Source organism: Balaenoptera ricei, chromosome 3 (genome assembly GCF_028023285.1).
Source record: "Balaenoptera ricei isolate mBalRic1 chromosome 3, mBalRic1.hap2, whole genome shotgun sequence".
In the NCBI taxonomy this organism is placed as follows: Eukaryota; Metazoa; Chordata; class Mammalia; order Artiodactyla; family Balaenopteridae; genus Balaenoptera; species Balaenoptera ricei.
This window is the reverse complement of record NC_082641.1, coordinates 116,925,565-116,939,932: the sequence shown is the minus strand read 5'-3', so window position 1 is coordinate 116,939,932 and position 14,368 is coordinate 116,925,565. Positions and strand designations below refer to the sequence as shown.

At 42.3% G+C, this 14,368-nt stretch overlaps 1 protein-coding gene across 6 annotated transcripts in view; it reads left to right on the top strand.

Moving 5' to 3' along the window:
- Positions 1-14,368, top strand: part of SIL1 (SIL1 nucleotide exchange factor) — a 313,911-nt gene that overhangs the window by 217,786 nt on the left and 81,757 nt on the right. For 5 of the 6 annotated variants that reach the window (XM_059917197.1, XM_059917198.1, XM_059917200.1 and 2 more), the window contains 2 exons: positions 3,248-3,347; positions 11,933-12,124. In XM_059917197.1, the coding sequence (XP_059773180.1) occupies positions 3,248-3,347; positions 11,933-12,124 (292 nt within the window). The remainder of the gene's footprint in view (positions 1-3,247; positions 3,348-11,932; positions 12,125-14,368) is intronic. The other variant, XM_059917201.1, reaches the window with a different exon arrangement.

Here is a 14,368-nt window from a genome sequence, read left to right as displayed (position 1 = left end):
AGTAAGGTAATTACAGATTATAATAAATACTAGGGAAGAAATAAGGTGATAAGTCCCTGAGGGAGGTAAATGTAGATAGGATGGTTTGAGAAGGCCTTCTCAAAGAGATGTTCGAACTGAGACCTGAAGAATGAGGGGCATTTAGTCATGCAGGGGGTTGGTTTTATAGGTTTATGGTTAGAGCATTTCAGGCAGAAGAAACAAGAAGAGTTTCTGGCTTTGTTAAGGAAAGGGCTTTGTCAAGTTCAAGAAACAGGAAAATGATCAGGTTGACTAGAGGGTAGGAGAAGGAAGAAGACTAATATGAGATGAGATTGGGAAGGTATGAGGGGCCAGATCATGTGGAATTTTGAGGAGCATGTTGAATGTTCTTCATTTAAGTAGAATTGTAATGGAAAACCATTGGAGGATTTGGGGTGGGAGAGTCATTTAATGTAATGTAGTTTAGCAAGATCATTCTAGTTGCTATGTATATGGAGGATAGATTGGAGGTGGACAAAAAAAGATGCACAGAGACAATTAGAATGTCATTTAAGTGGATCAGGCAAAACATAATGGTGGCTTAGTCTATGGTGTGTGAAGGAGAGTGGATGAATTGGAGATTTAATTTGGAGGTAGCAGCAATAGGACTTGCTTATGATTTAGATGTAGGGGTTGGAAAAGGATGGGGTTAGGGGTTCAGGGTAAAGCCTCATTTGGGATTTGCACAACTAGGTACTTGAAGGTACTATTTATTGAAATAGAAAAGATTGAGAGAGGGACAGTTTTATGGGGAGAACTATCAAGACCTATGTTTTAGATGTAATAAGTCTGGGGTGGCCATTAAACATCCGAGATCCAAGATATATCAGTAGTTGTACAGGAGTCTGGCTGGTACTCAGAGAAGAGGTTTGGGTCAAAGATGTAAATTTGGGCATCACTGCCTGATAGATATTCTAAAATATCTAGATGAGAGGGTAGAGATAGAGAAGAAAACATTGTCCAGGATTGAACTCTGAGGTGTTCCAGCATATAGGATTTAGGTAGGAGATAAGGAACCAGCAAGAAGAGACAGAGAAGGAGTAAGGAAGAGGAAGAACCCGGAGAGTGTGGAAACAAGAAGCCAGGAAAGGAGTGTGTTTCAAGGAGGGAGGGGTGAACTGTGTAAATGCTGCTGAGTGGTTGAGGAACATGGCACTAGTGAAGAGTCCATTGGATTTGGCCATCAGTTACTGGGAATTTTGATGAGCAGTTTTAGTGGGGTTGTGGGAATAAAATCCAGGTTAATGCATATGGCAATGTAAATAGCATTCAAGGAGGTATGGATGGTGAATGAAGACAATGTGTTTATAAAGTTTTACTTAATCTGAACAGGAGCAGGGAAATGGCATGATAATTAGAGACTGTGGAGTCAAAGGAGTGTTGGTATGCTGATGGGAATAATCCAGTCAAAGGAAAAATTGATGATGCAGGCAGGTGGGAGTGGTATAATTATGGGAGTTAAAGCTTTTGAAAAGGCACGTGGGATCTCTAGCCTAAGTTCAGCAGGGGCAGGGACACTGTCATCCATTCCAATAGTAGGGAAAGCAGAAAATACAGATTTAGGTGCAGGTTGGTGTATAGAGTGGATGATGGAAAGGTGAGGGAGTTCTTGATAACATCTGTTTTTCTCAGTGAAGAATAAAGTGAGAATACCAGCTGAGGATAGTTGTATGTGTGCCTGTGCATGTGCACACACACGTGTGCACCCACACATGTGCACACTTGTGTGTGTGCAGTTGGGGCTGAGAGTGGGTGATGATGGATAGCCTGGAGACTGGGACTTTAGGCAGTAAACAGATATACAGACATGACGGGATTAATCCTGACCAAGAATTGGAGGAAGGAGGAGATAATCTGCTCAAGTTATAGCCCTAAATACGTAACTCCCTCTTAGGGGTAATGGTCAGGGCAGTGGCATCCTCATGCAGCTGGCAGTGGGTGATTCCCTGGCAGGAAAGTGGTTCTCTTTCCTACCTTGTAGGGTTGTGGTAATGATTTGAATGAAATATTACTTCTAAAGGGTTAACACAGTGCCTGACACATGGCTAAGTGATCTGTAAATGGGAGTGATTAGCTATTTAGTTTAGGAGGACTGGGGTTTAAAGAAGTCAAGTGTTTTTCTGAGGGCCCTAAGGGGTCTCTAGGATGAATCAAGGACAGAGTGAGTACCTCTCATGAGACCTGAGGCTGGCTAGGATGTTGAACCATAAGACTGATGCACTCATCTCGCCTGGAACAGAGTGGTCCAGTAGCCCCTTCCTCCCCAGCCTCTGATATATCTCCAGGGATATCTGGATTCCTCCCTCCCCCTCCCACCCCCTCCCCTGCCAGCTGGACAGTCTTGTCATGCACAGCCCACTTTCTATACTTCCCTTAGTCTGTATGTACCATTCTTTTTCTTACCTCTGTTCACTGAACTGAAGTGAGTGCTGGTGGCAAAACCTGCCTTCCACCCCCTCACCCCATGAATACCTTCTCTCCAGTCAAGATGAATTGTTGTGGCTTGGATCAGCTACAGGGCTCTTTGTGAGGATACCACTCTAGTCTCTGCCAGGTTCCTGACATTATGTCCACATTGGTTCCTTTCTCCCCTGTCCTTGGAGGCTGGCTATGGAAGGTGGCTGGCCTCGATTTTAGTTCTCAGTATCTCAAACTCATTCCTTTGTCAGGTTGACTCATACCTCCTGCATGTACTCTGTGCTCAGGGGTTGGTCTTAAGGGTATGAATTTATCCAACCTGTTTTTGTAAAGATAGACTGAGTTGTCAAATCAGGTCAGGCACACACTTGCAGGGCTCAGGTCCCTGTTGGTCTCTTTCCTAGAAGAATATAAATAGGGTATACGTTATTTCCTCTGTCTGTGCCCACTGTCCTCCAGGAGGTCTTACTCTGGCACGTACTGAGGGAGCAGCATTGCACAGACATTCTAGACTTGTTCTGCCCAAGTAGCTGGCTGAGAGCTCTCTGTCCATGGTGGACTTCTGTCTGCCTCATGCCATTTTATCCTCTTTCATGAAGTGACTCCATCTTCAGCTCTTTCCTCCTCTAGCTTCAAGGTGAGATCACCCTGTTAGACTTCTGGCTGACCCACGGCAAAGTTAAGATAGTGTGCTCTGAGTTAGAGCTGGCCTGGATTAGCTGGCCTTGGAGTGCCAGCCACCCAGAGGGGTTTTCTTTCTTGGGAAAGATGGTGTCCCCCTTGTGACTCTCAACTTCTCTTTGGACAGGCTGGACATCAACACCAATACCTATACATCTCAGGACCTCAAGAGCGCACTGGCAAAATTCAAGGAGGGGGCAGATATGGAGAGTTCAAAGGAAGACAAGGTTTGTGATGTTGTTTATAGTGAGTTCATACCATCCTGCAGAATGGCCTTGAAGGGAATCACTGTCTCCTGAAGCTTTAGCAGTGAACATGGGATAATAATAACAATAATATTATAAAATAATTTAAAGAGCCAAGTAAGTTAATGCCAAATAAGTAACCCTTTACAGACTCTTAAAAAAAATGCTGGGAGCTTTTCTGTCACCGTTTACGTTAGGATCCAACTTCCCATTACATATTTGGGAAAACTGAAGCACAAAGCAGAGAGAGCCATACTCTGCATTACCACAGACATCAGTGAGGGGAATAGAGATTAAAACCCAGATCTCTTCACTTATACTTGGATTAGACACAAGTTTAAAGGACAGAGGACCTAGGCCAGGAAGGAAGAAGCCCAAGTCCTTTGAACATGTAGCAAACCTTTTCCAGACCTCAGATTCCTTAAATGTACAACAGATGGCTGAGGTTTCCTCCAGCTCTAAATTTGTTTATAAGCTAAGGGAATGAGAAGGAGAAAGAGGCAGAATTGCAGCCCCTTGGTTATGCCTCTAATGTCTGGGATGGCTCGTGGATCCCGACCTATCAGAACGAAGTCTTATTCTTAGATGGATCATGAGCTCATGTGATAACCAGACAGTGTTGCAAATCAGTTTTTACATTTCCACTTGAGTCCTGTCCTTGAAAGAACCTCCTCCAATGGCTGCCTTGCAGACCTTTCTAAGTTCTCCCTCCCCCTTCTCCTCTTCACAATCCCCTTTGCTTTGTATTATATTTCTCTGCCCTCACCCCAGAATTCTGGCAGTATCTTGGAAAGGCAACACCAGGTTCTTGACAGCCTGTGTGTTAGTGGAGGAAGCTTTAGGTCCCTCAAATCCTTCAGAGCTAAGTATTTCTGAGACAGATGGACTTGTGTGTGTGTGTGTGCGTGCATGTGTGTATTGGAGAGGACCTCAGGAGGAGGTGTTAATATGCAGGCCAAGTCTCCATGTCTTTACTCATCTTACCAAAGTCTCATCTCCCAACATGGAGAGTGTATGTGGTGTGAGAAGGTGAGTAGCAGGATGGCAGCAATTGTGGTAAAGGAAGGTAATGCGTAATATTATATCACATTGCAGGTGTATTAACCGTGGGGGTGGAGGGGTGTGAGGAAAAGCAAATCCCCTACCTGCTGAAGGTGAGGCCAGCAGAGGAGAGAGCAGTGCATGCCTAGGTGCCTGGAGCAGAGATTGGTATTCCTGTGACCAGGGGTTGGGCTCATTCCCACTCATTCTCTCACCATGAGCTCCACATGGAGCAGACGGGAACATAAAAGTTAGCCCCTGTTCCATGTTTTCTCTGTGGATGGAAGACCCACTGCACCCCTGTCTCTTCTCTTTGCTCTCTTTAATGGCATTCTTATCCCCTAATTCAATTAGTGTAGAAAAGTATGAATATTATGAAAATATTTTTTAAATGTAAAAGCAAGAGATTATTTAAGTTTTAAGTTGCTGTTTTTTTGCAATTAAAAATAATTCTTTCCCTATGCAAGGGGAGATCCCAATAATGGTAGCCAAATACGACACCCCTGTACCAGCTGATTTGAGTCAGCTGCCACTTCTGACCTATGGCTGCCTCACTGTTTCTTTACTTCTGTGGCACTTAGGTTGTTAGCTCCTTCGCTGAGGTGCTGGGTCCTAGGGTCTTTTTCTCATTTTCATTTGTATCCTTCCTGGACTGACTCAGCTCCCTGCCAGTGCGTTGGGACTGGCAAATAAATTCACTTGAAGTAGACTGGGGAGTTTCTTATATGTCTCAAGCTCCTGGCTGCAGATACCATAATACTTTTTGTTTATCAATCTTTAAACAAAATCTTTGCATGGTGACTTGCAAGTACAGGATGTGCTTTTACTATTTATAAAGACAATACTGTGAGATATTGTGTCATATCTTAACCAATTGAGTGAATTTTTTTTACCTGATTTTTTTTGGGGGAAGGGCATCAATTCCATTATATCCATTGGTAACTTATTAGATTTAAGTGAATCAGTCCTTCCCAGAGTCCCTTGCTTTGTGGAAAATCTCTGTCTTACCCAGCACATTTGGGCCATTGTTGTTGAACCTGATCTCTTTATCCCCCTATTATCATACAAATTGCTTGATGCTTTATGCTTTATCATGTCAGCTGTTGTTTACCTATATCCTATAAATTACTCCATTTAAAAATATGGTCTTCTTTTTAACAAATATTTATTTATTTATTTAATTTATTTTTGGCTGCGTTGGGTCTTAGTTGTGGCACGCGGGATCTTCACTGTGGCATGTGGGATCTTTCGTTGTGGCGCACGGGCTCTTCGTTGTGGTACGCGGGTTTCTCTCTTTCTAGTTGTGGCGTGCGGGTTTTCTCTCTCTAGCTGAGGCGCGTGGGCTTAGTTGCCCCACAGCATGTTGGATCTTAGTTCCCCGACCAGGGATCGAACCCGCATCCCCTGCATTGGAAGGCAGATTCTTTACCACTGGAACACCAGGAAGTCCCCCAAATATGGCCTTCTTAAACTTTTGATTCTGGACAAGATAAAATAGACTCATTTCTCCCTATTCTTCCTGCTCAGGACAACTAAAAATCCTGGACATAATATTAAAAGCAAATATAAGAAGACTAAAGGTGAGAAGAAGAAGGTGGATTAGATAGGGACCTCGGAATTTGAGGGATGACATGGCAGTGAGTTCCTTGGCTTTCTTTTTGCCCTCTATATATCCCAGAGTGGGCACTGGAGAAGCCCATATCATGGAAATATCAACAGGTACAGATAGAGAAAAGGCCCTAAGAAAGGCCTGCTCTTCATAAGATAGCACTAGGAAAAGGGCAGCCTAATAGAACAAAAAACTTTTTGACAATACTTATTCTGCTTTAGCCAAAGACCTCCCTTAGTGCCAGTGGGAGTTGAATGGGGAACTTGTATTTCCACCTCCCATTTGGTGTAGTATAGCAAAGCTGTACTCTCTTTCCTCCACCAGAGTGGCGTCAGCAGAAGCTGAGTGGGGAGCCTGAACTTGCACCCCCTCTGGTAGCAATAGATGGTGTGAGGCAGTGCTCTTCTACCTCAATCAAGGTGGTGTCAGGGAGAGTTGAGCAGAGAGCCTGAATTTCTACTCTCTGCCCAGTGGTAGAAGACTATTCTCTGCTTCTCCCACTGCTGTGGTACCAGCAGAGACCAAGTGTGGAGCCTGGTTTTTGCCTTTCACATGCGTGTAGCAGGCTGCTTTTTCAGTTGGGGTGGTGTCAGCAGAGGCCAAGAAGGGAACCTGAATGTCTGTCCCCTCCCTGGCAGCACCAAGGTAGTTTTTCACTTCTCTTAGCTTCAGCGATGCCAGAGGGTTGGTGAATGGAGAGTCTATACTTCTACCCTCCATCTGGTGGGAACAAGGCAGCGTAAGTCAGCATTCTGCTTTCTGCTCCAGGGCAGTGTTAATGGGGATAAGTGAGGAGCCCGAACTTCTACCCTCAGATCAGCAGTGATGAGGCAGTGCCTCAGTTACCCTGCCAGGGTGTTGTCAGTAGAGGCCAAGGAAGGACTTCCATTCCCAATGCTGAGTGTCCAGCGGTGGCAGGTGATGCTCTTCCTTCTCCTAACTAGAAGTGGTGGTAGGATTTTGGAGGGAAGGGAGATGGAGAAATGAATTTTGCATATGAAGTTCTGGGAATGCTCCCTAGTAACCCACAAGAGAAACCGACCAGAATTAACACAGCAGATTTGAGAATGGAACTACGGTGTAGAATACTGCCCAGGTTTTTAGATTAGCTCTAGGTAGTACACACAGGAAGCAGACCAAAATAACACTGCAAATTCTGTGAAAACTAAATTGTTTTGGGGTCACAACTGTACCAGAAGACCAGAACCAACATATTAAACCTAAACAGTGTGACTGCCTACTGAAAAGGAAGATTCAGTAGAATTCAGAGTCTTATAACGTAATACTCAAAATGCCTAGTATACCAAAAATCACTCATCATACCAAGAACCAGGAAAATCAAAACTGGAATTAGGAAAGACAATTAACCAATGCCAACAGTGAGATGACCCAGGAGTTGGTATTATCAAACAAGGATTTTAAAGCAGTTATCATAAAAATGCTTCAAGCAATTATGTACACTCTTGAGACAAATGTTAACCTCAGCAGAGAAATAGAAGACATAAGAAAGAACAGCATAGAATTTTAGAACTGAAAAATACAACTGAAAATTAGAAAAATAATCACTGGATAGGCTTAATAGTAGAATAGAGATGAGAAAGAAAAGAATCAGTGAACTTAAAGACCGATATAAAGTCATCTAAGTAACAGAAAATAGATTGAAAAAAAAAATGAACAGAGACTTAAGGACCTATAGGACTATAACAGAAAATCTAAGATTTGTGTCACAGAGTCGTCTCAGGAGAGGACAAAGAATATGGGGCTGAGAAAATAATCAAAGAAATAAAGATGGAAAACTCCCCCAATTGGTGAAAGACATAAACCCACAGATTCATGAAGCTGAGTGAGTTCTAAATAGTTTATAAATTCAAAGAAATCAATACCATGACACATCACAGTCAACCTTCTGAAAACTAAAGACAGAAAAAAAATCTGGAAAGCAGCAAGACAGAAACCACATACTATCAATAGGGAATAATGATTGAATGACAGCATCTTTTTCATCTGAGATCACAGAGGCCAAAAATATGTGGCATATTTTTCAAGTGCTGAAAAAAACAAATTGTTCATTCAGAATTCTATAGCCAATGAAAATCTCCTTCAGGAGTGTCAGGGAGAAAATCAAGACACTCTCACACAAAAGAAAATTAAAAGAATTTATCACCAGCAGACCTACCTAAAAGAATGACTAAAGAATATTTTTCAAAGAGAAAGGAAATAATAACAGAAGAAAACATGGACCATTGGGAAGAAAGAACAGTGAAATGAATGACTAAAGAATATTTTTCAAAGAGAAAGGAAATAATAACAGAAGAAAACATGGACCATTGGGAAGAAAGAACAGTGAAATGAATAAAAGTAAGGGAAACTGTAATAGATTATCCTTCTCCTGAAGTTTTAAAATTATGTTTGATAGTTGTAGCAAAAATTATGACATCATCTATAATTCCATGTATGTTTAATAATATATGTTCAACTGCCAGAGTTACCACTTTTTGTTTCTTTGCTGCGCTTTCAACTTTGTTGATCAGTTGTCTCTTTTGATTATCCATTTTTATGAAATGTTACATGGGTTTATCCTTGGGGGATGAGGAAGCCATATAACCACACACTTGACATCTGTGTGTGAACTGCATAATGGATGCACAGGGACAGTTCACTGTCAGATTTTTTTTTTTTAATAAATTTATTTATTTTTTTGTTTTTGTTTTTGTTTTTGGCTGTGTTGGGTCTTTGTTGCTGTGCATGGACTTTCTCTAGTTGCGGTGAGCGGGGGCTACTCTTCGTTGCGGTGCGCCGGCTTCTCATTGTGGTGGCTTCTCTTGTTGCGGAGCATGGGCTCCAGGTGCGTGGGCTTCAGTAGTTGCCACATGTGGGCTCAGTAGTTGTGGTGCATGGGCTTAGTTGCTCCACGGCATGTGGGATCTTCCCGGACCAGGGCTCGAACCCACGTCCCCTGCATTGGCAGGCAGATTCTTAACCACTGTGCCACCAGGTAAGCTGCCACTGTCAGATTTTGAAATAAATAATGTGATCAGCCACTGTTCATGATTGGCATTTATGTTATTTACATAGTGATTTATGGACTGAAGAGCTAGCAGCAAAGTTGGTACTTAATGCAATTAAAGTTAAATATATGATGGCAACTGAAGTTTGAGTCATGTTGGGAGACTAGTATTATTTAAACTGTGGTTGATATTGGTGCATATCAGATCTGTACAAAGCAAGGACTGTCTATCTGATAAAAGACTTGTATCTATCTAGAACATATAAAGAACCCTCAAAACTCAACAGTAAAAACCAACAAACAATTTGAAAATGGGAAGAGGACATGAACAAACATTTCACCAAAGAGGATATGTAGATGGCAAATAAGCACATGAAAAAATGTTTAATGTCATTAGATGTTAGAGATATGCAAATTAAATTCACCATGAGATATCACTATACATCTATTGCTGTTTAATGATAATACTATCTATTAGATAGTAATAGATAGCAGTATCTATTAATATTAAATGATAATAGTAAATACTAGTGAGGATGTGGAGAAACTGGATCTTTCATACATTGTTGGTGGGAATATAAAATGGTTCAGCTACTCTGGAAAATAGTTGGGATCTTTCTTATAAAACCAAACATATGCTTATCATTATGACCCAGCAATTGCACTCTTGGGCACTTATCCCAGAGAAATAAGAACTTAAGTTTATTTTTTAAATTTTATTTTATTTTTGGCTGTGTTGGATCTTCATTGCTGCGTGAGGGCTTTCTCTAGTTGCGGTGAGCGGGGGCTACTCTTCGTTGCGGTGCGCGGGCTTCTCACTGTCGTGGCTTCTCGTTGCAGAGCACGGGCTCTAGGTGCACGGGATTCAGTAGTTGTGGCACGCGGGCTCAGTAGTTGTGGCGCACGGGCTTAGTTGCTCTGCGGCATGTAGGGTCTTCCTGGGCCAGGGCTCGAACCCATGTCCCCTGCATTGGCAGGCAGATTCTTAACCACTGTGCCACCAGGGAAGCCCAAGTTTATATTTTAAAAAACCTTTATACAAATGTTCATGTGGTCTTATTCATAATATTCCAAACCTGGAAACAAACATTCTTCAACAGGTGAATGGTTAAACAAACTGTACATCTATACAATGGAATACTACTCAGCATTAAAAAGAAACAAACCATTGATATTTACAGTAACTTGGATAGATCTCAAGTGCATTAAGTTTAATAAAAGGGTCAATCTCAAAAAATTACAGACTGTGTAACTGTCTGTATAGCCTTCTCCAAATGCTAGAATTATAGATATGGAGAACAAATTAGTGGTTGCCAGGGCATAGGGACAGGAGGCAAGGGATGAGAGGATGAGGTGCAACTATAGAGGACTACGGTGGAGTTGTTTGATGGTGATGGAACAGTTCTGTAACTTGATTGTTCTGTTATGAATCTGTATATTAGATAAAATTGTAGAGAATGATGCACACACATACATGCAAATGTGTACATGTAAAAGCTGGTGAAATCTGAATAAGGCTTGTGGTCTAGTTAATAGTATTGTACCTATGTCACTTTCTTGGTTTTGACATTGTGCTGTTATTGCATAAGGTGTTACCATCGGAGGAAGCTGAATGAAGGTTATATAGTACTCTGTGTATTATTTTTGTAATTTCCTTTGAGTTCATAATTACTGCAAAATTAAAAGTTTTGTTTTGTTAAAGGCCTTCCCGAGGGCCAGGCATGCATCATTTTTGTGAGGCAGAGGTGACTAGTTTCTTATCCTGCTCACTTGTCTGTCATCCCACAGCTCTAGGCAGTGACTCAGCTTTCCTAGACCTCTTTGCTTGGCCTTTGGCAGCCACCCAGAGTCCTCTAGCTGGGTGTAAGGAGAGCATTTCACTGTTTAGCCTAAAGGAGAAGAATATGGCATCGCATAGATATGATTGCTCTGCTAGGAACTTGGTTTTGTTTTAAGAGAGACTGATTCATTTCTTTGGTTGGTGTTTCTATGGAGTCCTTGTAACTGGAGAGAAAACCCATAGGTAATAGGTGAGCAATTTGGAGCTGACAGCTGCTCATCATCCTGCTTTTTATAAATATTCGGGCCTTTTAATTATTCTTGGAAGATAGAGATGTAAGCCACTGTGACCTTTCAGACCCTCTTTATAAGCACTATCCTCTAAAATTGGGAAGAAAACAGAAAGTGTCACATGTATAAAATATCTAATTAAAGCGTCTTATTCACCTCCAACATAACTTCATTTTTAAAATCTTTATATGTGTGTGGAGTGGGGAGGGACTGAGCGAAAATTGTTTGAGACTTGAGTATAGTACATACAGTAATTTGGCTACTTCAAAAGTTGAACAAATTGTACACCTGTAGTTAGATTGACAGTAATGACAGAGATTTAATTTTCATCAGCAAATTGCTCCCACTCTGACAGCTCTTTACCCACAGTTTCCTCCATCCGGGTTTCCCTAAAATGTTGCTGGATTGGGCAGGGACAAAGCAAAGATATTCTATGATTGTAGAAGAAAGAGAACCGAGGTGTGGATTATTCCACCTTAGACCTCAGCTTTCCCGTGTGAGGTTAGAGGTTGGAGGGTGAGCTTGCATTGCTTCCCCTGACCTCAGTGATTACAACAAGAAGACTTGACATTCTTCCAAACATTGGAAGGCAGACTGAGATAGGTGAACCTTGGAAAATCTTGAGTGTGTTCTTGGGGCAGAGGGCTACATGGGTAGACTCTGAGGGCTCTCTCTTCTCTGGGCATCTTGGAAAGTATCAGGACTTTTGATAGTACAGATTAAAGAAGATTGCCTCCTAGAGCAGCAGTTCTTTGAGGATGGGCATCCATGGTAGACCACAGGAGTCTTGGGGAGATGTCTTCAATCGAGGATTAACCATCTCTTTGCTACTCTCCTTAGGCAAGGCAGGCCAAAGTTAAACGGCTCTTCCGTTCCATTGAGGAGCTGAAGAAGGACTTTGAGGAGCTGAACGTTGTCATTGAGACTGACATGCAGATCATGGTACGACTGATCAACAAGTTCAATAGTTCCAACTCCAGCCTGGAAGAGAAGATTGCGGCACTCTTTGATCTTGAATATTATGTCCATCAGGTATTATATTTCGTTGCTGTCAGTCTGACTTTTAACTAACAGCTCCAAAAATAACACCCCCTGCCCAAGGCCCTACGAAAATATTGTCACCATCTTTACTTCTCTCTCAAGGTGTACAGCATTTTTTTTTAAATTAATTAATTAATTTATTTTTGGCTGCGTGGGGTCTTCGTTGCTGTGTGTGGGCTTTGTCTAGTTGTGGCAAGCGGAGGCTACTCTTCGTTACAGTGTGCGGGCTTCTCATTGCAGTGGCTTCTCGTTGCGGAGCACGGGCTCTAGGTGCACAGGCTTCAGCAGTTGTGGCTTGCGGGCTCTAGAGCGTGGGCTCTAGAGCGCAGGCTCAGTAGTTGTGGTGCCCGGGCCTAGTTACTCTGCAGCATGTGGGATCTTCCTGGACCAGGGCTCGAACCCATGTTCCCTGCATTAGCAGGCAGATTCTTTTTTTAAAGATTGATTGATTGATTGATTGATTGATTGCTATGTTGGGTCTTCGTTTCTGTGCAAGGGCTTTCTCTAGTTGCGGCGAGTGCGGGCCACTCTTCATCGCAGTGCGCTGGCCTCTCACCATCGCGGCCTCTCCCGTTGCGGAGCACAGGCTCCAGGCGCGCAGACTTAGCAGTTGTGGCTCACGGGCCTAGCCGCTCCGCGGCACGCGGGATCTTCCCAGACCAGGGCGCGAACCCGTGTCCCCCGCATTAGCAGGCAGATTCCCAACCACTGCGCCACCAGGGAAGCCCAGTATATAGCATTTTTAATCTAGGCCAATATCTGTTGTAGTAAGATATCTTCTTACAGACCAGAGCCAATCTCTTTTTCATTTGGAGTGTTACTTCATTTAATTTTTCAACACTGAGGATACACTAGAGGTAAAATAGATGTGGTACTTGTTCCATGTAGCTTATAGTCTGGAAGTGGGAATGATTAAATAATGAACAATTGAACAATAAAAAAATTAACAATTTAATAATGAGATAATTTAAGATTGCAATAAGGGCTCCAAGGGTAATGTGTGAATATATAACAGGGGAACTTAGCCTAGTCAGGGACACTGGGGAAGGCTTCTCTGAAGTTGTGACATTTAGGCTGAGCATTAAAGGATGATTAGGGGTTGATTAGGCAAAGAGGGGAGATTGGAGCTGGGGGTGGCAAACTATGGCCCACTTTTGTGAACAAAGTTTTATTGGAACACAGTCACATCTATTTGTTTATGTGATGTTTTATTGCTTTTGACTGTTTTAATGCTACAGTGGCAGAGTCAAGTGGTTGTGACAGAAACCACATGGCTCACAAAGCCAAAAATGTTTACTATCAGGCCCTTCAGGAAAAGTTTGCCCCATTGTATTAGAGCATTAGAGGCAGAGGAAACAGCATGTGCAAAAATTCTGAGTCAGAGAAGAACTTGGTGAGATTGAGGACCTGGAAAAGACTGGAGTGACTGGAGCACAGAGACAAGTGGGTGGGGTGGCATAGATAAAGTGGAAAGGTTAGGGAGTCAGAGAGGTGAGGTTTGGAAAATCATGCTCTTCATGATTTTATCCTTGATCCTAAGAACCATTGGGGAGTTTGAATCAGGGAAATGACTGATCAGACTTGTGCCATAATTGTAATAGTTAATGTTTATTGAGCATTATCATATACTAGGCACATATTCAAGTGCCTTGTACACATTAATTCATTGACTTCCATACCTGCCTTTGGAGTACTACTGTTAATCCCATTTTATAACTGAGGCAAATAAAGCACAGGTCACATTTGTGATTGCCCAAGGTCAGCCAGTTAGTGTAGAGCTGGGATTTGCAACAAGATCTGTCTGACCCTAAACTCTGTGCTCTAAACCTTTTGGCTACTCACAGGATACTGGTGCCATCTGAATGAAGCTCAGAAGAGAATAGGTGGATCTAAGTGGAAGGAGCCAAGAGAGGTCATGCACTTATTGAATAAGTTAATTTATTGCACGCCTGTTAAGTTCCAGGCACTGTTCCAGTCACTTAAGATACATTTGTGAACAAAATTGGAGCTTACCTTCTAGAAGAGGCAGATAGACAACAAACATAACTAACAAGTAAATTATATATAATATGTTTGAAGGTGATAGATACTATTGAAAAATAAAAAGTAGAGCAGGATAAGGATTGGCAGTGTTGGGAAGAAAGATTTCAGACAGGAGCAACAGCAAGTATGGAATCCTTAAGGTGGGAGCATGTCTAGTGTGTTTGGGAAACAATAATGTGGCGGGAGCTGAGA